This window comes from Apus apus, chromosome 5, assembly GCF_020740795.1.
Source record: "Apus apus isolate bApuApu2 chromosome 5, bApuApu2.pri.cur, whole genome shotgun sequence".
Lineage (NCBI taxonomy): Eukaryota > Metazoa > Chordata > Aves > Apodiformes > Apodidae > Apus > Apus apus.
The window spans coordinates 26864514-26886306 of NC_067286.1; the positions used below are offsets into that span (position 1 = coordinate 26864514).

The 21793-nt window shown below is 49.5% G+C and overlaps 1 protein-coding gene across 13 annotated transcripts in view; it reads left to right on the forward strand.

Annotated features, from left to right (window-relative positions):
- The first annotated feature begins 7257 nt into the window (after positions 1-7257).
- Positions 7258-21793, forward strand: part of MGA (MAX dimerization protein MGA) — a 56617-nt gene continuing 42081 nt past the window's right edge. For 11 of the 13 annotated variants that reach the window (XM_051620553.1, XM_051620557.1, XM_051620558.1 and 8 more), the window contains exons 1-2: positions 16083-16159; positions 19564-20703. In XM_051620553.1, coding sequence (XP_051476513.1) covers positions 19640-20703 — 1064 coding nt within the window. In that variant the 5' untranslated portion in view covers positions 16083-16159; positions 19564-19639. Of the gene's footprint in view, positions 7344-16082; positions 16160-19377; positions 20704-21793 lie in introns of those variants that run through there. The other 2 variants (XM_051620555.1, XM_051620554.1) reach the window with 2 other exon arrangements.

Genomic DNA, 21793 nt, shown 5'->3' on the forward strand with positions numbered 1-21793 from the left:
TTGCAGGTGGAAGCAAGGCACTGCCTTATTTTCACCAGGGATGGTGGAAGGGCACAACATACCTTTCCCTCGAAGCAGATGAACCCACAGATAATGGCAACAGTCTGTTTCCTTCTTACTTGAGCTCTTGCTTGCAGGGAGGATGTTGGAAACAGGAGCTGAGCTGGCTGTGCTGGCGTTGCTGGTGGGATCCCTCCTGAGGTGCACAGAAAAGCCCCGGGGCAGCCTGAAATGGGCAGGGTTCTATCCTGAGGATGTCTGAGATCAAATTCACTTTTGGCCCCCCAAGGTCGGCTGCAGGGCCAAGCAGCCAGCATCGGCTGCTTCAGTAGAGAGCCAGGAAAGTTCAGAAAGGGGGCAGCAGAGGGACGATGTGCCTGTCAGGGATATTTTTGTCTTCTGCATCGCGACTTTCGTGTCTTTCAGAAACACCAGCCTCCTCTCCTACAGCAGGTATTGGAATGGCTCTAGGGACTTAGCTGACACCAAACTTTGCCTTGTTTTTTCAAATCCTTCACATTTCACTGTTTACATTCGTCAGAAATGGGCCCATAAAGGTTATTGAACATGGGCCCTTTGGAAAGCTGAAGATGTTCACTTAACAACCTGCAGATGTATTGGAGAAACCCTTCACGATTTACCAGAAGGTCCTGCTTTCCCCAACAGCCTGCCTTCCACTTGCCCTCCCACCAGCCTAGCCACAAAATCCTATTTTGCATTATGCAAACAAAACCAATGTAAACACACCAGCTTGGCCACATTCTCCTTTATGTCTCTGCCCTGACTTGGGTGGAGAGCCACCATCCTGCCTGGTTTGGGGCAGCTCCAGAACCCACAGCAGCCCTGAGCTCCAACAGCATTTGGCCCACAAGGATGCCATGAATGCCTGTCAGGATCCTTGAGCTTGCCAACTGATTCCAGACCTTCCCCACCACATCACTCAACTGTCCTGGGGGTATGGGGTGGCAGGCATGCTCCCCCAGCCAGCCTCAGTGCTCTACTCTGTTTAGCAGTCTTGCTGGGGAATGGTGAAGAGTAATCCCACTTATGTTTCTAAATATATATTTTAGAGTGATTCAGCTATCAAGAGGTAGTAACAGATCGTTTAGCAAGAGAAAATTCTAGTCTCTGGCTCCACACAGTCTGAGAGTTGGGAGATTTTCTTGGCCAGACTTCTACTTCTGCTCAGTTACATGTGAGCCTGGGAAGTAACAAATAAAAAATTGGCTCCAAACTAGTAATTTTTCCTTTGCATTGACATTCAGCATACAAAACCTGACAGGATTTCTGGAGGTACAGTTGGTGAGTTTCTCTGTAAAGCCAACAGTGAAACTGACTTGGGAGAGATGCAGAAATGCCTTCCACAAGAGCCAACTCTGTCTGTGTGGAGTTTGTTGCACATTTGCTCCCTAGGATGCTTATGCAGTTTTGTGATGTGGTTATGTTGTTTATCAGCAGCATCTATGGAGAAAGTGTTTATCTGGATGCATTTCAGTGAAATACAGTGTGTGAACACTGACTTTAAGTGGACACCTTAGTGTGTCCTTGCTTTGAATAAGGATGCTGCTTTCATAGTGAATGTCCTGATGGTCCCTCCTCACCATGTATCAGGCAGTTTCAGCTGAATCCCCTCTGAGAGACGTGCTGCAGGAATGCACCAACTGCTTCTGTGCTGCTGAAGGGCCACCAGATCCCAGGCCCAGAGATGACCTGGACTGAAGCAACCATCTCTGCCCCAAATGGGTCCCACAAAAGTGGCGGGTTGCCAAAGCCAACTGCTTTGATCTGTGAATATGCTCTGGCTGCACTACACACTGATGCAGCTTCATTAAAGTTTCTGTGCCTCAGGTGAGACGGTGAGGGTAGGTGCTCTGCTGCCAGGTATCTAAGATGGTCTCTGGGTTATGTGCCTGACACAGGAGCTTTATTTTTCCTTTGCATCAGCTTCTAAGGTAGGACGTGTAGCAGCCAAGCAGGCAGGTGCTTAGGGCAGCAGTTTGCTTCAGGTGACAAAATTGCTGGTCCAGCTGCTTAGCTCTGCCAGGGCAGCACCCTTGAGGCTGTGGGACAGGGAAGAAGAGAGGGTGCCCTCATGCACAAGTGGGGCAGCTGGTGTCTTGGACTCCCCTCCACGGGGAGAGCAAAATCTTTGCAAATGTGCAGGAGCCTCTAAATAGCCTACAATGGTGGTTTCCAACCCACCCAGCAAACTTGGAGGCCCCACTGCTTCCCTTTTGAGTGGTGCCCCAGCCCCTTCCTTTTCCCCTTCTCTCTCTCTTGCAGGAGGGACAAGCTTTACCTGCTTAACATCTCCTTCCACCAGTGTAAGGCTGGATGGAGAGGCTGCAGGGCAAGGGTATAGTCTGTGTTTTAGTGCCATTTACATCTTTTATATCGTTTGGGCCTCTCAAAGCTGCTTTGAAGGAGGATATTGCAGCATGAGAACTACTGGCTTCACATATCTGAGAAATCATCAGCACTTCCAACTTACAAGGAAATAATTCTAGAAGCCAGCTGGCAGCTTTTGCCTCTGCAGGAAGGTCAGCCTGGAGCACTGGAATCAGGTGCCTCAAAAACGCAGCTGCTTTTGCACCGGTGCTCCCAAATGCGCAGAAGAGCGTTTGCAGCTGGTGCTTTCTGCAGGTCTCCAGGGCAGCTCCCTGCTCCTGTGGATCAAGAGTAACCGGCGTTTGCTTCCCGAGGCTAAACCCCCCGAAGGGGCCCGTGTGTCTGGAGCAGGGAGAAGGCCCAGCCCTCGCTGCAGCCACCAGCGGCCACCCAAGCCCCTCCGCCCTCCCTGGGAACCGGGGCGGTGGAGCCGGCCCCCCTCGGCTGCGCAGCGTCCTCCACCGCACAGCGCAGGGAGGGTTTATCCCTTCCCCGACGTATTAAGAGGTCTCAGATTTAAGCCGTTGCGATAACGATCTGCCCTCAGGCAGCTGCGCCGGCATCCGCCGCCCCCTCCCGCCCCAGCAGCTCCGGGGGGAGGAAGGTTTAACCCCTGGCTCCCGGAGCCGCCCACCGCGGTGGGAAAGGGCAGCACGGCAGCAGGCGGCTCCGCACGGACAGTTTTAGCCGTCGGGGCAGGGAGGGCTTTGTTCGGCTGCGGCCCCTTCCAAAGGGGAAAAGGAAGGGAAAAGAGCGGGCTCGGCGAGGCTCATTGCAGCAGAAGAGCCAAACCTCCAGTGAATAAAACAGTTGGGAGAAAAGAGTAAGGTTGGAAAGGCAGCGCTGGGACTGGTGTTTGCTATTCCCTCAGGGAGCAATGATCTTGAGCCAGACCCCAGAAGGAGTTTGTGCCCTTTCGGAACTGGCCCACAGCAAGAAAGCCACGTTCAAGCGTCTCACCACAGATGCATTCTTCCCAGGAGGTTTCTGCCCTAAATAAACGCGGTGCCAGGAGCGAACTGCAGCGAGAGGCGCCGCAGCACCCGAAGGAGGGAACTGCTGCCTGCGGCGTCTCCTCTGTGGAAAGACAGAGGGTGGGGGCTGAAGTGCAGTTCTGGTGCTGCCCTGTCTTCTTTGGGCTGGGGAGGGCAACAGTTTGGGAATTCAGAGGTCGTGACTGTGCCTGTGGAGGAAAGCTGGGACGGCGAGACCCTCGTGGAGAAGGGGACTTGGCCATCTTGCAGTCTTTGGTAAAAGGGAAAGCAAGGAGCCCAGGCTCTCGCGTGTGTCCAGAGAGGTGTCTTCACCACCACCCTCCGGTGAGGAAGATGTAAGAAGGAAGGCTACTCGGGGAAGCAGTCTGGAGACCACGAGTGAGTCTTGGTGGGCTTTAATTACATCTGTGAATCAAAAACAACGATAAAGGTAGGGGCAGGCAGCTTCCTTTGCCCTGCCGTCTTTCCTTCCATAATTATTTAGGAAAATGTGGACAGGCCTTCCGTCTAACCTCACCTCTCCAGTCCCAGCAGATGATCCCTGGCCTCAGGCTTTGGAAAGAGGAGCCTTTCCTGCTATACAATTATGCTGCTGCCTTTGCGGTGAGAGGTATAAAGGGAAGGATCAGGCTTAAATCATGACGATGATGCACAACAGCAACGGCTCCAAGTGTAACCAAGACAACTGATCTTTTTTAAAACTTTGCCCAATAAAAACAACATTAGGGAACTCTTAGAAAGCAACCACCATCAGTGACACTTCCCACATATTCAGATAAGAAAGTCCTTATCGGGAATGCAAAATCCACACTAGAAAGCCAGTAAATGCCACCTTCACAATTACCTCAGCAATCTTTATCTGGCTCCCATGTGCGTAACACTGATTTCATGAAAAATTCAGACATTATTTTCTTCATGTGATCCTGACTCATTCAGTGCCCAGGAAGTTGCATCCTTAGTTCTGACATTTTGCAGACTTTGAATGATTGATTAAAGCATTTAAATAGCATACATCAAATGTAAGGGTGGTGGTTGTTAAATGTAATTATTGTTGCCTAAATGTAATTATTTTTACATTATGACTAATTACAAATTGATATTATTAGTGGAAGAACAAAATTTGTTTATCAGGGTTTGAATTCTGTAGTCATCAGGAATAAACACACCAAGTAATGAGTTTGGAAATAAAATGCCAGCCTTAGGCATAGACCAGATTTAGCGCTGCCCTTTCTCTTTGTATCACACTTCCTTCCTCCCACGAACTCAGCCCACTCAAAAGCTGTATAAAGGCTTCCTATAAAATTATGTGCCTGTTTTTGCTCAGTTTTCTAAAGCATATGCCTTTATTTCCTAAATATGTTCCTTAGCAGAAGCTCTCCTAATGGATTTACAGGCCACTTTTATCCCTCTTACTGGGATGGGTGGGAATTGAAGAGCTGGAAAAGCTGAAGTTTGATTTAGAGTGAAGAGGAGAAGGCCTGTGGTGAAAGACGTGCAAACAGGAGAGCAGAGAGAAGTGGGATGGTGAGTGGGAGCCTCTGGGTGAGATGATGACGTCAAAGAGAAGGGTGGTCCCTGGGTAAACATGTCCCTGGAAGAACAGGTACTACTCTTCCCCAATTTTTTTAAAAGGCTTTATTCAGAAAGGAAAGCAGTGGGACAGGGGAATTTTTTTTTTCCCCACTTATTTAAGTTCCCTGAATCTCTAATGAACTCTCCATCCAATCAATACTCAGCTTTCAAAAAAACCTGAAAAGCCAACAAACAGAACATTGTCCGTAGGTGGGGAAAAAAAAAAAAAGCAGAGGGAAAGAGCAGCAAAGATTTTTTTTCTGCAAAACCTTACCCCATAATTTGGGCATCTCTGCTTCCAATCACTTGCACATTTTCAAAATTAAGATTTCCAGATCTGCCTTGCATAGGAACTTCAGTAGAGCAGTCGTGAGATCTGCTTCTCTCCAATAAAGGATGGGTTTTGCCCTGAGACACCAAAACTACACTGTTGGTTTTTTTAGCCATAGCACACTGTTGGATCATTTCTGTGATACGCATAAATACCATCAGGTTTCCTTCAAAACTGCTCCAGTCTTTTTCCCCTGAGAAATAAATATCAATGACCTACTTCCCCTGCATGTGTTGTATTTCATTTGTCCAGAGCAGCAGCATCTTTGATTGCCTTCGCATTCCTTCTGTATTCTTTCCTGGGTTTGCAACATTTAATGTCAAATGGTAAATGTCATTTTTGTCACATTTCCTGTGCTTGGTCTGCTAACTGAAATGCATCTTGCAGCTGGAAATTGGCCATCGCATCCCTTAGAGTAGCAGGAACTTCAAAGAAGCAGATGAACCTTGGCCATCAATCTGCTTATGAACTCCAAAAAGACAGGACCTAAACCCGCCAGTGCTTACTCCTCTAGCTGACACCCAGACAACTTGGGCTGCAAGATTGCACAAGCCCACTGAGCGTTAGCTTACGCATCACTTCATGTTTGTAAGCTTGATATATGGAATCCTCAAAAATATTAAATCTAATTGGTGAAAGAAGATTTTTTTTTTTTTTTAGCTTCTCAGTGATCTGGGAACCAAGCAATTCCAAAGGAAGCTCAGTTTTGTAAAAGTATACTTCTCTGCCCAAGTAGACACCTCCCTTTTTACATCCCTCATGGACTCCCAAGCCATATTGTCACAAGTTCTCAGGTGTGTTCCCATGCCTGGGGAATGCCAGTTGCTGCTGTGACTGAGAACCTTTCGAGGCCAAGACCTCCATCACAGCAATTTTAGCCCACATCATGGTACTGTTTGCCATCACCTTTTGTTTACATTTTAGTTTCCATTACAAATGATCTACCTATACCCAAGACAACCTGAGATTACTTTTCATTGTAGAAGATGCCTCTTTCTTTACTGCAAGGTTACCACACTGTTGGTTACAGTGGTCACTGGGTTCCTCCAGTCCCACCTGTGCTCACTCTGCCCTACAGCTCACAGGCTTCAGGTACTTCCTTTTCCTCAGCATTTGTTCCATTATCTGGACCAAATCTAGACTTGTTGAGTGGTCACCTCCAGAATTACCTTTTGTCTAAGCCGCACAGGGATTTTATATTTAGGTATTTTTTAATACATCCCCATGCTGAAGCCCCGTGCAGCCTTCACGTGTGAAACTCTTTCAGCTTGCCCATAACCTCAGTTAACTTCCCACCAACGGGCATGACGGCAGCACTGTGGAGGCTCAACACACACGCTGGGTATGAGGGGCTTGTGCAGGGTCGAGAAGGTACAGAAACACTTATGAACCACATTTAACGGCGCTGCACCACGGGACCTTGACAGCAGCTCCACTTCTCACCCGGACACCGCGCCCCGGTGCAGATGAACCCGTCACTGCTCTCTGCAGAGGCCGCTCGTCGGAAGGGAGGGCAGACGAGGCGGCGGGAGCACCGGCTGCCGCACCGGGGCACCGCAGGGCTCCGCCCGCTGCCCGCCGAGGAAGGCGCGGCGAGCGGGGGAGCGGGTGCGCCCGGCCCCGGAGCGCCGAAGCCAGGCCGGGAGGCGGCGGGCGGCGGCCTCCCGCGCCATGACGGGCCCGCCGCGGCCGCGGGAGGGCAGTGCCCACGGCAGGCGCCGGAGGGGCTGCGCGGCGGCCCCGCACGGCCGGCCCCCCGCGGCAGCGGGGCGGGCCCGGTGAGCGGGGCCCCTCGGCCCGGCCCGGGGGCGGCGGGCGCCGGCCCGCCTGGCCCACGCGCGAGCGGCGTGTTTCCTTCGCGCACTGCGGGGGAGGGGCAGGAAGGGCGTGGCCCGGCGGAGGGAGCGGAACTGCGTCGGCGGGCGGCTCCGGCCAATCGGCAGCGCGCCGCTGGCGGGCGTCGCGGGGCAGCTTGACCGCGGGCGCCGGCGGCTGCGCCCCCCGCCTCCCGGACAGGCCCTGCGGTGCCCGCCGTGCGGGGGCGGCCGCGGCGCGGGGTAAGGCAGCGGGAGGGGGCGGGAACACCGGGGGCGGCCCACGTGACGGGCCGCGGCAGCCAATGGAGGCGGCAGGAGGGTGCGCGTGGCAGGCGAAGGCCGCGGGAGCCGCGCGCGGGGCGCGTGGGCCGGGGCGTCGCTCGGCGCCCGGAGCCGGCGGCGGGAGGCGGGCGGAGGCAGGTAGGAGCCGGCCGGCCCCGGGGCGCCGCCGCCCCTCTCCCCCCCCCGCCCCGGTTTTGAAGTTTTATTCGAGGAGGTGGCGTGAGGTGTCCGCGTCACGTGAGCGCGGCGGCCCAATCACACGTGCCCGCTCCCTCCCCTCCGGCCCGGGCGGCCGCGTTTGAGGCGAGGGGCCCGCACGGCGGCCCGGGCGCGGAGCGGCGGGAGGGCTGCCCTCTCTCCTCGCCCGCGCCGCCTCGTCCAGGGAGGGATGCGGACGGGCGGGGGCGGGGGCATGGGCAGCGGCTGCAGTCACCTGACGCGGGGCTGGAGGGGCGGGGGAGTGGGTTAAAGGGGCAGAGCAGCCCCGCGGCTCCGCATCCGGGCTCTGACCGGGAAGGGTCGGGTCAGGCTCGGCCCCAGCAGCTGCCGCTTCGCAGCCATCGCGCTCCCGGAGGCCGTCCCCCGCCGGGGGCGTGGCCGGCGCCACCCGTGAGACGGGGCTGGGCTGCCCGGGCCTCGCCCCGCCCCGCTCCGGCGGGAGAGCCTTTCCCGGGGACCTCTCCCGGTGCTCGCTCGGCGCTGCAGGAGGGTGGCTGAGGGAGCGGAGGGGTTCGGGAGGGCGGCTGCGGGGCCCCTCCGCCGGGCGCGCTGTAGGCGGGGCGGCCCGGGGGCGGCCGCTGGCGCGCGTGCGCCGCGGCACGTCGCGTGAGGCAGCCGTTGGTGCCGGGCGGGGGCAGCGCCCCCTCGGCCCCGCCGACCGGCCCGGCCCGGCCCCGCGCTGCCCCGCACTGCCCCTGCCCGGCCCGGCCCCGCCCCGCGCTGCCCCGCCGCGCAGTGCCCCGCCCGGCCCCGCGCTGCCCCGCCGCCGCTCCTGCGGCATCTTCCGGCTGCCCGCCGGCTGCGGCCGGGCGCTGCCGAGCCGAGGACGCGCCAGCGTGGCGCGGGAGGCGGCTTCGTGTGGCGAGATTGTGCGCTCAGCCCGCCGGGGTTCTGAAGTTGCCGATCCCTCTGGGGAGAGCCGAGTGAATAAACAGCGGTGCTCTCCGGGAAGGGCGATGGGTGCGGGTGCTGGGTTCGGTGTTTTTTTGGTGGCCGTAGGTACCGCGCTGGTTGATAAGCGCGTTAAAAGGAGGTTAAAAAATGGTAGGCAGGAGGGACAGCAGTTACTTCACCTGGTTAGATGAGAGCTTTCCAGGAACGCGGTTTGCGTTGCTTGCATAGCTTCTTAGGATGCCAAAGCTCCACCCAGGCACACTGCCTTACTCCTCACACGTAGTGCCTGAGGGCCATATTTAATCGCTCTTGATGGACTGGGCTAAAGCCCTGAAGATGTGAAGTTGCTACAGATTTCAAAAACCAAAGGCCGTGTAAAGAAGAGGACACGCTGATGAATTGGTCCTGCCGCTTCAGGGTGTTCTGCCTGATGCAGCCGCATGCGGTGGGGCTGCAGCACCTTTTCAGTGCCCTCAGGCAGAGTTCCTTGTGACTTTGTATTGAGAACCGGCGTGGGGAATTGATTCTGCTTGGAAAATGCTGCTGCGGGTAAGCGTGTTTGTGTGTGGGGAAAAAAAGCATTGCTCTTAGGCCTGGCAGAGATGGGCAGCAGTCATTCAGTTCCACCTTCCATCTGGCAGCAGCGGACTATTAACCTCATCCACTGTTTGCTCAGCCTGGGTGCAGATGCTGTTGTGCCTGCCATGGAAAGGAAACGTGCGACTGGAAGAAACAAATGTTAGTCCCACTTGTGAATAAACTTGTTAGGTCACCTACCGGGGAAGAAAACAAACAAATTAAGCTTCTCTTTGAGTTTATGCCACTGACTAATTTACACTTACACCGAGTAGATAACTTCTGAAGTATGTGGTTGTGTATGTTGGCTTTTTAAAACCTAATTTCCTAAGGAATGGAAAGTCCAAGACATTCTTTTTGCAGACACAGTGGAATAGATCTCTGCCTAGAGGTGTGAGAAAAGAGTTTTCACCTAAGGAGGCTGTTGTCCACTTGCTGTTACATAGACAGCAAAAGATCTAAAGTCAGCCATGGTGTCTGCGTAGTAAACAGTGCCATTAGTTGTGATACCAGGAAGGCTTACTTGATGTCTTACTCTTCCATGATTAAACACATCATGTGGTGTGTGTTTTGGGGGCTTTTTGATGTTTTTCTTGTTTGTTTGTTGTTGTGTTGTGTTTTGTTTTTAATATTGGGCAGATTTAGAATAAAGAATTGATTTATGGTGGTGGAGTTGCTTCTCTCTCTCCACAGAAAGGTGGAATGCGTTTTCACTGTTGGGTTCTGGGTATTGTTAGTACCTATGATAAATCCTTGATACATCTTTTTCTGAACTGAATAAGGAAGAATGCAGTGAGAATTATATGGCTGAGAAGAATGATGAAGGTTTCTTATGACAAGAAAGCAAACAGAAGAAAGGTGGTTTGTGTGTTGTTTTTTTTATCAGGCCCAAAATTAGCTCAATCAGTACAGTGCTTTCTGCTGATAGGGTGTGGTCCCCCTGAGCACAGAGTAAGTCAGTAATGAAGATGGATATAAACCTGGAACCTGTTACCAACCGTCTGATATTTTAACTAGTGTTACTCCTTTTTACAGTAACTTCAAAGGGTAATGGAGGTTCCCTGGCAGTTCTAACTTCATGAGCCATTGGTGACTGTAGCATTGAGTATTGCTGTTAAGACACAGCTGAATGAGTAGCATAGTACTGAGCTGAGGGCTTTTCTACTTGCCTGATTTGTTTTCCTGAGTTTTCTGATTTTTTACTCTCGGTGGTTGTTTTTTTTCTTTTTCATATTATGTGGATGAGATTCCCAGCTGAAGATTCATGTGTATCCTAAGTGTTCCTCATGATGGCAATAAAGGGAATGAAGTTCACCAAAATGGTGTTATTTCTGCTGATTATGACCTGTTTCTGTCAGTGTGGCAAAAAACACAATATATCACTTTATTCTTTTATTTTGTCATTTTCAGTAGTTGAAATAGTAATATATTGAAAAAGTACAGCAATCATTGAATATATGAATAGTGGGCATATCAATGATTTTCTGATAAAATATGAAAAGTAATGTAAAATACATTATTTTAAATGTTGGAATAGCAACATATTTTATACAGAAAAAAAAGGCAGTTACTTGTGGTGAATGTGGTATTTTTTCCCTGCCCTCTTACCGGTGCTTCATACTTTATAGAAATGAACTGTGTGTGTGTCCATTTTGAAATCTTCAGTGTTTGAGAAGTTCAAGTAACTCTTGAGAGATGGAGAATACTGTGAAACAAAGCACCAGCTTTATGGGGGAGTAAAAGTTTGGACTTTTGTGGCAAAGTATTAGTATTGGAAAGGTGAAACAGTTATTTTCCCCCTCCCACTCAACCCCCCCAGTATTTGTCCTGTTCCTCCAATAGAAGCTGCTGTTTTTGCAGGGCTGTAGCTGACAGTTGGTGAAGTACTTCCTGAACTACCACCTATTGGTCCTGCAATAGTCAGGACTATGAGTGTTAAGAGAGTTTGGTTTAAGTATAAAGTACTGCTCTGGGTGCACAAGCTGTGTCATACTTGCTGTGGGGATAGTGCATTCTGCGTGTGGCTGGATCATACATCATAGTGGGTTTGCATCAGCAAGAAAGCCTCAGTTTGCAAAAGCAGATTTCTTGCCTTTTTTTTTCTTCTGCTTCCTACAACAGTCCAGTTCTTGCAATACCTTTTTTTTTTTAACTCATACTTTTTAGCTAGAGTCTGCCTCCACCTGCACCTTTAATCTTCTTGATGATGGATTATACTTTCTCACTATAGCTAAAGGAAGAACTTAAGCTACTTCTTTGTCATTAATAAAATTATGTAAACTTTTTTTTGTAAGTAGATTTGGGCTGGGATTCTGTTGCCTAAGGATAGAAGTCAGGAGCTGTCATAGATGCTGCAAGGTGCTAGACATTTCTGTGTAGAACAAACATTCTACTCCAGGAGGCCAGTACTCTTCTGGAGAAGCAGTTGGAGACTAGTGTGGCCTGTTATGGTATAGAAAATGGGACTAGATTCCTTTCTAGAAGCAGTTAAATCCAACCTGGAGTTTTAACAGACTTTCTTGTGGCGTGCGCTGTGTTCTCCAAAGTGGCAAAACATTGGCTAAAGAAAGTATGGTTTTGTATTATAACCCTTTTAGTGTGCACATTGCACAAGATTTCTGACTGTAGCATCACTAGATGTTCAGGTCTTTTATTTTTTAAATTTTTAATGGCTAAAGCTTGGGACTTGTATGATTGTCAGGGCTGCCTGGTCATAGTAACAAACTTGTAGACTAGGCTTTGCTGACTAACTACTGCTCTGGGTGTATTACATTGGCACAGATTTTTCTGATACATGTTGTTTTCAGCTAGTGAATCTAGTTTCAGCTAGTCCTTGGTTTTACCTAGTGAATTTGAGAGCTAAAAGCCTCCTTAATGCTCCAGTAATGCTCCAGTAGTTGTGCTTTTCAAAGTATACCGTATGATAGAGATATTGTGATTTGTATCTATATGTGTAGTAGAGATCTTTGTATTCCAACTGAAAAGGTTTATGCTTATAGGCGGTACTGAAAGAAGGAATGTGATTTATTGGGTGCTGAAATGCAGTTTGTGAAGATTGTAGTTTTTACTTTCAGGGTGCTGCAAAGCAGAGAATATGTCTAGAAAGCATTTTGGGGAAGAGGGTACTTCTTGGTAGTGAACTTCAGCATTTCAAATATGACCATCACATTACTGGTTAGAATAAGGTAACTACCTCTGACCATGGAGGGCAAGTATTCAGTCAGTGCGAACCAGTTGATTCTATGCCACTAACGGGTGTTTAGCACAAACAAGGTCTTAAAACTGGTGTTTGTACTGATCTAAATTAGATGTAGCTCTTTATTGCAATACTTGTATTTCTTGCCAGCTATAAGCTGCTCAGAATTGGGTTACTTAAGCTGGTGTGAATCTGTGGTACTGCTGTGACTTCTCCTCGTGAGTCTGTTCTCGTGATAAACTAGAGGTTCTGCTTTTGCTGCAGGCAAGGGTTTCTACCTGCATTAGGTAAAGTGGTAGCAAAATCCCTGGCAATGTCAACAGTCTTTGGTATTGCTTCTCTTATTGTCACTGGAATACATGGCTTCTGGGCCATGAATGTGGCAGTCTGCCATTCAGTTCTGTGCAACTGCTCTTAGTCATACAAATGGTCCTTTTGCTGAAGAAATATGACTTCTGTATTGTCACTGTTCAGAAACATAGTGCTTAAAAAAAAGTGTCAATATGTCCTGTGACTCTGAAACTTGGTAACTGCTATACCTGCTATGTGATTGCTGTAAAACGACTGATCACTTTTGGACAATGTGGCTTAGTTTTTTAACTGGTGTAATTATTTCTGACTGAATTTGTTAAAGGAAAAACACTGTGCTGGATCTAACAGCCTAAGGCTGCTGCAGCTCTGTGCCCCTCAGTATAACCAGTAGTAAGGCTGAAAATGTATTCCTCACCAGCACAAGCATATAGAACATGTGTGTACATGGCATGTGCTGTCTGGCCCAAAGATGAGGCCAGCAACATGAATCCTTACAGCAACACAGCAGCAACAGCCTTATCCTGCTCCCCTACCCATCGAAGCAGGACGGAGGTCTGCTAGTGACAATGTGTGTGCGTATATGTGTGTATGACATATATATGTCGGTATGTACAGGACAGATTCCCTCCAGCAGCTAGGCTTAGGCACTTGGTCTGCTGCTCGGCAGCTAGTTCCTGGATCCCAGTCTCCTCCCCAGTTGCTGACTTCTGGACACTTAAGCCCCCAAGACCGCAGCCTCAGGTGCTGATACGTGCTGCCTCTCTCAGCTGGCTGGGACTACCCTGGCTCCCCGATGTCCAGCACCCCTCCAGCTCACATGACCTTGCCCTTTAGAGACAGAGGTGTGTACACACACAGAGCTTGTGTTCACAGCTAAATTGGAATGCTTTCTTGATTCCTTTCTTCCCTTTACTTTCCATTTGCCTAGTGCAATGTGACAGCACTTGGCTGTTAGCTTTGGCTTTTTCTTGTGCAAAGATAATTTAGAAACTTCTGAGAGAGAACCATAATGTGAAGCTGTTTTAGAGAATGGCTGAACATGATCCTTAACAAAAAGAATATATGCACTTTGTGATTTTTCATATATTTTTCCTTCATACTCCTCTGAACCTTTTTTTTCCTCTCCAAATCTGCTCTTGCTAGCATTTGGGGTATTTCCCTTCCATTGTGCCAGCTTTATTTAGTATATGGATGTTGTGGTTTAACTCCATCTGGCAATGAAGTACCACGCAGCTGCTTGCTTCCTCCACCCCAGTGAGATGGGGAAGAGAACTGGAAGAGTAGAAGTGAGATCTTGTGAGTTGAGATAAAGTCAGTGTAATAAGTAAAGCAAAAGCTGCGTGTGCAAACAGAACAAGGAATTCGTTTCCTACTTCCCATCAGCAGGCAGGTGTTCAGCCATATCCAAGATTGCAGGGCTCTGTAACACATCACGGTTACTTGGGAAGACAAAATGGCATCACTGTGAATGCCCTCCCTGTCCTTCTTCCCCCAGCTTTATATGCTGAGCATGATGTCATATGGTCTGGAATATCTCTCTGGTCAGGTGGGGTCACCTGTCCCAGCTGTGTCCCTTCCCTCTTGTGCACACCCCCAGCCTGCTCACTGGTGTGAAAAGCAGAAAAGGCCTTGACTGTGTAAGCAGTATACTGTGTGTTCAGCAATTAAAAAAAAAAATCTGCATTATCAGCACTGTTTTCAGCATAAATTCAGAATATTGCCTCGTATTGGCTACTGTGAAGAAAACCAACTCAATCAGCCAAAACCAGCACAATGGGTTAAAGCTTCCCCTTTGCCTCTCTCCATACCTCTCCTTTGTAAACTGCTAGAAGTATAAAAATCAGCCTTACATTCCTTCATATTTACAGAATTTTGTATTTAAGCAGTTTCTCTGCACAGCAAATGTTTTTAATCCTCATTTTTTTTTCCAGTCTGAGTAGTTTTTCTAGTTAAAAGGGAAAAATATTTTCTATGGTCTTCTCCTACAGACCTGCCTATGCTACTGTTTGGATGCACATTTTTCAAGTGTCTTAAAAAAACTTAGAATCGTAGAATAGTTTGGCTTAGAAAGGACCTTAAAAGACCATCTAGTTCCAGCACCACTGCATGGGCAGGGACACCTCCCACTGGACAAGGTTGCTTAAAGCCCCATCCAACCTGCATTTTTTCTTTGCATGTGTTTTCTTTACATGCTTCTGAAATGTTCTCCCACAACACAAACTTCTGTTGCCAAGAAACCTTCAAAAAGGTACTGGCTTTTGTAATGTTACTCTGGTTTTGCCCATTTTCTCCACCCTCACAGCAAAGGCACAACTGCTTTAGTCACAGAGAGGAGCAGCTCTAGGGAAGTTATAGTCAGAAGTAGGCAGCAATCAGGACAAAATTCTGGTCAGCTGGTGACTCTGGATCTTGGTGTCAGCCTAACAACTCTGATACCTTGACTTTTTTCCATTTGTGCTGGATGCAGTTTTGTAAAATATCCTTAATGGAAATAAGGGGTGGGGGAGCTTCCTGGAGGTGTTTAGTACATGAATGTTCCCGTAACATCTGGAATTCTGTTGTAGTGGGCCTATTCTCAGAAGTGCCTCGTTTACAGCATGTTATTTCCTTGACGTGCGTGAAGAAGGACTGTCAGCCTAAGGATGGTGTGGCAGACGGAGTGTTAGGTTCTGAGGGCGGAAGCTCTGTTAAGGTCGTGGCTAGACTGCGCTCAGCAAAGTTTTGTTTGTTAACTGCTTAGCCTCGCATCACAGGGGGCAGCGCCAGGCCTTGGGGACTGGGTTAACGTGGGGCAAGGTTTGACAGCTTTGTGAGCCGTCTGAAAGTCGTGGGGCACTTCTGCAGCTTTGGTGTTGTAGGGCCAGATGCTGAGGTGAGCTGCGGCAGAGCAGTGAGCACCTGCACAGAGGGATGGCGGTTGGCGGTGATCCCAGCGTTAGCGTTACCTCCTCGACTGGCGTTTCCCTTGGGGACGTGGGCGGTGTGGTGTGTATCCACGTTCGTGCCCCGGGGTGCGTTCTCCCCGGTGCTGCCGAGGCGTGCTGCGCGGGAGGCAGCCCCGCGGCTGGCGGTGCGGTGCCGCTCCCGCTTGCCCGCAGGGGAGCGGGCCGCGGAGGAGCCCGACGAGCGGCAGGGCTCTGCCAGCGCCGGCCCGGGGAGCGGCGACCGCCGGCCCCGCTCGGCTCTGGTGCGGCCGGCGCCGCCCCCCGGTCGTCGCGTGCCAGCGCGGGAGGCGCCCCCGCCGCCGCGGGCCTCGGGCCGGCGCGTGCCTGAGGCGGCCCCGGCGCCGTCGCTCCGAGCCCTGCGGGACTTCAGGGGCCGCCGCGGGGGTCGCGCCGCTGCGCCGCGTCCGCGCCACTTCCAGAAGCTTCCCCGGCGCGGCGCGGGCGCGGCGGGCCCTGCGCGCGGCGCGGGCACGTGACGGGCAGGCGGGAGGGAGGGGGGCGCGGGAGGGCGGCGCGCCTGCGCGCGCTGCGGCGCGGTGACGTCACGGGGGTGCGCACGCACGTTGTCCCCAGCTGGCGGACACACGGTCCGCGTGAGGAGAAAGGAAGCGGGTCCCTGGCGTCACCGCACGGTAACTGCCCCGCGCGGGGCCGGGCTGCCCGCCGCGCCCCGCGCCTCCCGCGCGCCTCCCGCGCCTCTCGCCGCAACTGCGAAAATTGACACCAGGCGCAGGCACGAGGCGACGGGGCCGGGGCCCGCGCGCCGCTCCCCGGAGGCGACGCGAGGCGCCGCTTCGGGGCCGCCCCGGGGCCGCCTCGTCGTGCGCGCCGCGGGGGCGGGGCCGCCTCGGGAGCGCCGGCGGCGCCTTGCAGCACCGCCCCGCACCGCACCGCACCGCCCCGCACCGCACCGCTCCGCTGGCGGCGGCAGGGCCGGCCGCGTCCGGCGAAGAGCGGCGCGGCTTCCGCACGTGCGCTGGCCCCGCTGCCCTCCGCCTCTGCCAGCCCCCGCCGCTCCCGGAAAGGCCCGGGCGGCTCCCGGCGGCGGCTGCCTGCCCCCTTCCCGGGGCTTCCGCCGCGGGGGGGCGGCGGGCACAGGAAAAGCGACAAGTGCGCGCGCGGCCCGTGGCCGTGGCGGCACCTGCCCCTGGCGGGGCGCTCGCCTCTCCCTGCGGCGGGCCGGGCCGGGGCCGTCCCTCCGGGCGCCCGAGCGGCACCGCCGCCGCGGGGTTGAACGGCAGCGCCGCGCGTTCAGCGCTCGCTGCCATTGGGCCCGGCGCGGGCTCCCGTCGGCAACGCGGCGGCGGCGGGGCTGTGCCGTGCCGTGCCGCGCCGTGCCGTGCCGCGGAGCCCGCGCTCCGCCGCTCCCCTCCGCCGCGCCATGGGTTTCCTCACGTCCTGGCATCGAGTCGCTGTGCCCGCCGGTGTTCGTCCTGGTAGAGGGCCTTGCCTGCGAGCACTGTGTGCAGAAACCGTGGTCTTGCTGGCAGACCGGGGGAGGTTGATGTGCTGGGTTGTTTGGGGTTTTTTTTTGAAACTTCTATTTTTTTCCCATCCGATTATCTTCATGCTTTTAGCACATTTTGGTTCAACTTTTTATTATCTTTGGCCATTGCTGTCCAGTAAGGTGTTGCTTCCCAAGTGTAAGGTCTATATGTGGGTAGAGAAGTGAAGTATCTGAGGCTGATTGGAACTTCAGTTTCCAGAAATACACACATTTTCCTTGAATTTCTGGATTAGAATAATTCCATGCTATAATAAAATAAGCTGCTGTCTATGACCACGTGTAGTAAAATGACTGAAATTGTTCTTGTAATAGTACTGAAATAACGTAGCTTTTGGCTACTGTAATTGCATGTAATCACACTGTAACCACATGCATCTTTGAATTGATACTGTGAGCAGAGCTTGTGGTACAAATAGCTACAACAGTGCAGTGTAAGAACTTTTAATGTTGGAAAACAAACTGTGACTCAGTAGCTCTTTGTATACAAAGCCGTTTTGCTGAATGCACAGTTGCAGTACCATTTTGAATTTGTTTTTTGGCATAGGTAAGTTCTATCTTGGGTAAATTTAAAGGTACAGGCTTTCTGCATATCTTAAATCAGATTTGAAATAGCTTTGATAGTGTGTTTCCTCCGTGAGCTGGTGCAATTTCTATGTATGTTGCACAGCATTCATGAGAACTCAGTTCGTTGCAGTATAGATCTATAAACATGCTTTATGGAGAAGAGGGTAAGTTGGTGCAAAATCACATACAAATTAGTTTGTGATTTCTTTCTCCACACTCCATATATCTAGTTTTTAACACTGAATTTCATTCCTGTTGGGTTTTTTTATAGGTGAACATGAAAGAAACCTTCGCTTTGGGGGGATAGTTTTTTGTGTTGCTGGGACTTCAGATGTCCTCTACTGAAAAAGCAGTGCAACATTCTTAAAAAAAAAAAAAAAAAAAAGGCAGCTGATCTTGAACAGCTAATTCATTTTTTGTTAAGTAGTCCTGGGTGGGTGGGTGGCTGTGGGGTGTGTTTGTGGGGTAGTGTTTCCTCTTCAAAGTGAAAACTGAAAACCAGATCTTGTAATTTTGCAGGTCTCAAAACCCGTGCAGAAGAGTTTTGGGTTTTTTCCTCCAGTTTAACTTTTACATGAACTTTTAAAGTGCAAAGTCTAAAAGGTGGAAGTACATTTATTGTATTTCCTAGGTGTCAAGAACATTTATTATGGAGTTTAAATTTCCTGCCTTCTGAGCTTTGTGGTCATTTTCCACATACGTGTGGCAGCTGGTGTGCACAGAGGCTTGTTTTGTCCTACAGTACCTCAGTCATAACAAAATAAATGTGTCTTTATTCAATAATCAGCTCACTTAAAACTCAGAGAATTTGAGTTAATTCTCCAGAAAGAAGTGTGATTGTTTTCAAGCAGCTAACTCCTAGTGATGGTGATTCAGTCTTGTCTCTGGTTCCTACCAACTAGACATTTGGTACAAGAATAAAAAATTTTTTGTCAGTGTTGTATTCCATATATAATAAGGATCAAAATACAAATGTTTACATGTGAGAATGACATTCCTGTAAATTACCAGAAGCACCTAATTTTTGCATTGAGAAATGTACAGGCTGTTTGAAAAATGAAATTTGTTTCTAATCCTTTGTTAGAGTGTTGACATAGTACTTAGCCTGTGAGGTAGATACGCAAAAGGGGAATTGTATATGTGCAGAAAACAGTAACTTTTTTAGTTCCCCAAACAGTGATTTGGCTGATCGTAACAGTGCAACTGTTTTCTCATTCAGTTTAAATAGTTTCCATAATTTAGAGGATAAAGTTAGCTAGGGTTGCCTGGTTCATCCATTTAATCTTAGCTGAGTGGCCTTTTGGGTCGTTAGTTTGCCTATTTTTCCCTCAAGCTTATCCATTGGAACAAATTTTTTCTTTCTAGTGTTTGTCTCTGCCTTGGACAGATGTTTAGAGGTTCTTGGGGTTGGGATGGGGGTGGAGCAGAGAAACCCCAACCACACAAGCTTAGTCTTTTATAGTAAAGAAATTTTGGGGAAAAAAATGGTAACTTTTTTTCTTTTTCATTTCTTTCTCACTTTCAGTTTTTGAGAATTAAAATCTGGCAACTCTTTTCTTTTTCAAGAGCAAATGACTTCTGCCTTTGTGTCAGAAATGTGCCATTAGCTTTTCTGAAAACTTTTGCACATTTTTCCAAATTCTCTTTGTTAAGTGAATGATCAGAAGAGTTGAGACAACATCAGGAAAAAAAGGGCACTTTGAAATACCGAGCAAAGCAAGGAGTCTTGTTATAGCAAAGCATTATATGAAAATGTGATTTAAAGTTGTCATAGCCTGCATGTTTATAGGACCTAAATTATAGGCATACCTTGATTTGGTATATCCTAATGGTGCTTAATTTTATAGTACTGGTTATCTCAAGTTTTTCATGTGGAGAACTGTTACAGAAAGGATTTATCTTGAGACTTCATTAGTTTCTTAGATGGTATTTGAATTACTTTAACTGGGTTTTCCTTTTTTCCAGAATGGTGAACACTCACAGAAGATCATTAGAACTGTAGAATTTGCATTTGATTTGACAGCTCCTAAGAGTGCTCAACATGGATAAACAGCAGATTGTCTTGGGTAGCCGAGATAGTGGGACTGTGTCTGGTGCAGCACCTGCTTTTTTTGTCATCCTGAAACAACAGCAGGGAAATGGTAAAGCTGACCAAGGAATCCTAGTAGCCAATCGTGATGCTTGTGCTCTCGCCAGCAGTGTATCAACTCCAGTAAATCCCAAAGTCAAGACCTGCCTCCCAGCTGACTGTGTCTCAGGGGGCATCACCGTCACCCTAGATAACAATAGTATGTGGAATGAATTCTACCATCGCAACACAGAGATGATTCTGACTAAGCAGGGGAGGCGTATGTTCCCATACTGCCGATACTGGATTACAGGTCTGGATGCCTTTCAGAGGTACATCCTAGTCATGGACATATCCCCTGTGGACAATCACCGATACAAGTGGAACGGCCGTTGGTGGGAGCCCAGTGGGAAGGCAGAGCCGCATGTTCTTGGGCGAGTATTTATTCACCCAGAATCCCCTTGCACTGGCCAGTACTGGATGCACAAGCCAGTATCCTTCTACAAGCTCAAACTTACCAACAATACCCTGGACCAGGAGGGTCATATAATCTTGCACTCTATGCACCGTTATCTGCCACGACTTCACTTGGTGCCTGCAGATAAAGCCACAGAAGTCATTCAGCTCAACGGCCCTGATGTCCATACATTTACCTTCCCACAGACAGAGTTCTTCGCAGTTACAGCCTACCAGAACATCCAGATTACCCAGCTGAAAATAGATTACAATCCTTTTGCTAAAGGATTCAGAGATGATGGGTTGAATAGTCGACCTCAGCGTGATGTGAAACAGAACAGTAAGTTAGAATTGGAAGGAGGTGATACTTTTAGTGCTGCTAGTGTTCGTGGTTGTCGTGCTGAAGTTGATGCATTAGATTTGCATCAGAGAAATTTAGATTCTTCATTCATTGGTCAAAACCCATCAGATGCTGGTGAGGAAAAAGAGTCCTTTAATGCAGAAAGGGACTTTCTGCGTTTCCTGGACACTGACCTGTCTTCGGATGATGCACCAAAGATAAAACAAGAAGTCTCTGAAAGGTGGGTTAGCATCCTCTTTTTAAAAGCACAAATACTGCTTGAATGGGTTATTTGGTAAAACATTAAGTAATGGAATGCTCGTTATGCAAATATACAGGTAAATTTTCCCAACCTGAAATGGTGGAAACTTAGTATTATTAAAAGCTTTTCTTGACATAAATAGTCATGTAGCAGTCTGGACTTTCTAATGTGCCTAAGGAGTGTAAGAGTTCAATACTTTTTCCTATATTGCTTTAACTCCCTTCATAAGGTAGAGTTGAGGGATTTCTCTTAACCCTTTTTGCATTTTAGCAGACTACAAGTAGTTTGTCAGAGTTTTAAGCAGAGCACGGTGCAGTTATTGAAACGTGTTTTGCTTCAGGATTGCTTACCCCAGGGATGTGCTGTCCCCATGTCCTCAATTTTAATTAGCGGGTGGGAGAGGATGCGTGGTGTGTATGAGTGTTTAGGTTGGGTATGTGTAGGGATTGCTACAAGGCAGTTGTGACTGGCAGCATGCCACTGTTTTGTCAGTAACTGCTCCTGTGGATTCTTTTACTCCACAAAGTAGTATGAGGAAGTCTGCCTGTTGGTTTTCAGTTGCCTCATGTTTGCTGTGAGGTAGGAGATTCCACACCAAGGACAGTACTTCACAATAATTGCAGTACTGTTCAGACCTTAATTTGCTCTGAGGTAATCTTACAGGTCTGTTCTTATCCAGCATTGACTTTTTGAACCATTCAGTTCCTATTGCATGAACAGTAGTAAAGCAATCTGTGTTGAGAGCCTACCTGTAGCATGAAACCTGCTAACCAGTGAAGGATTGTGTTGGTAAAACAAGCAACAACAGGCAAAACCTGTTATTTTACTGCTCTTTTGTATAGTTTCTAAAATATAAGGAATAGAATAGAGCAGATTGAGTGAGTAGTTAGTCTGTGTCAAGGACATGCTAGAAATACTTCAAACCTGAAGAAGGGATTTAAAAAAAAAAGTTTTTCTCCTGCTGGTTTTCTTCATGTCTGTTTGTGAATACCAGCCTTAACCAGTCAAAGATGGAGTGACAAATGCAGCCTTATGTAGATCAATACACCAATAAATTATTTAACTGCAG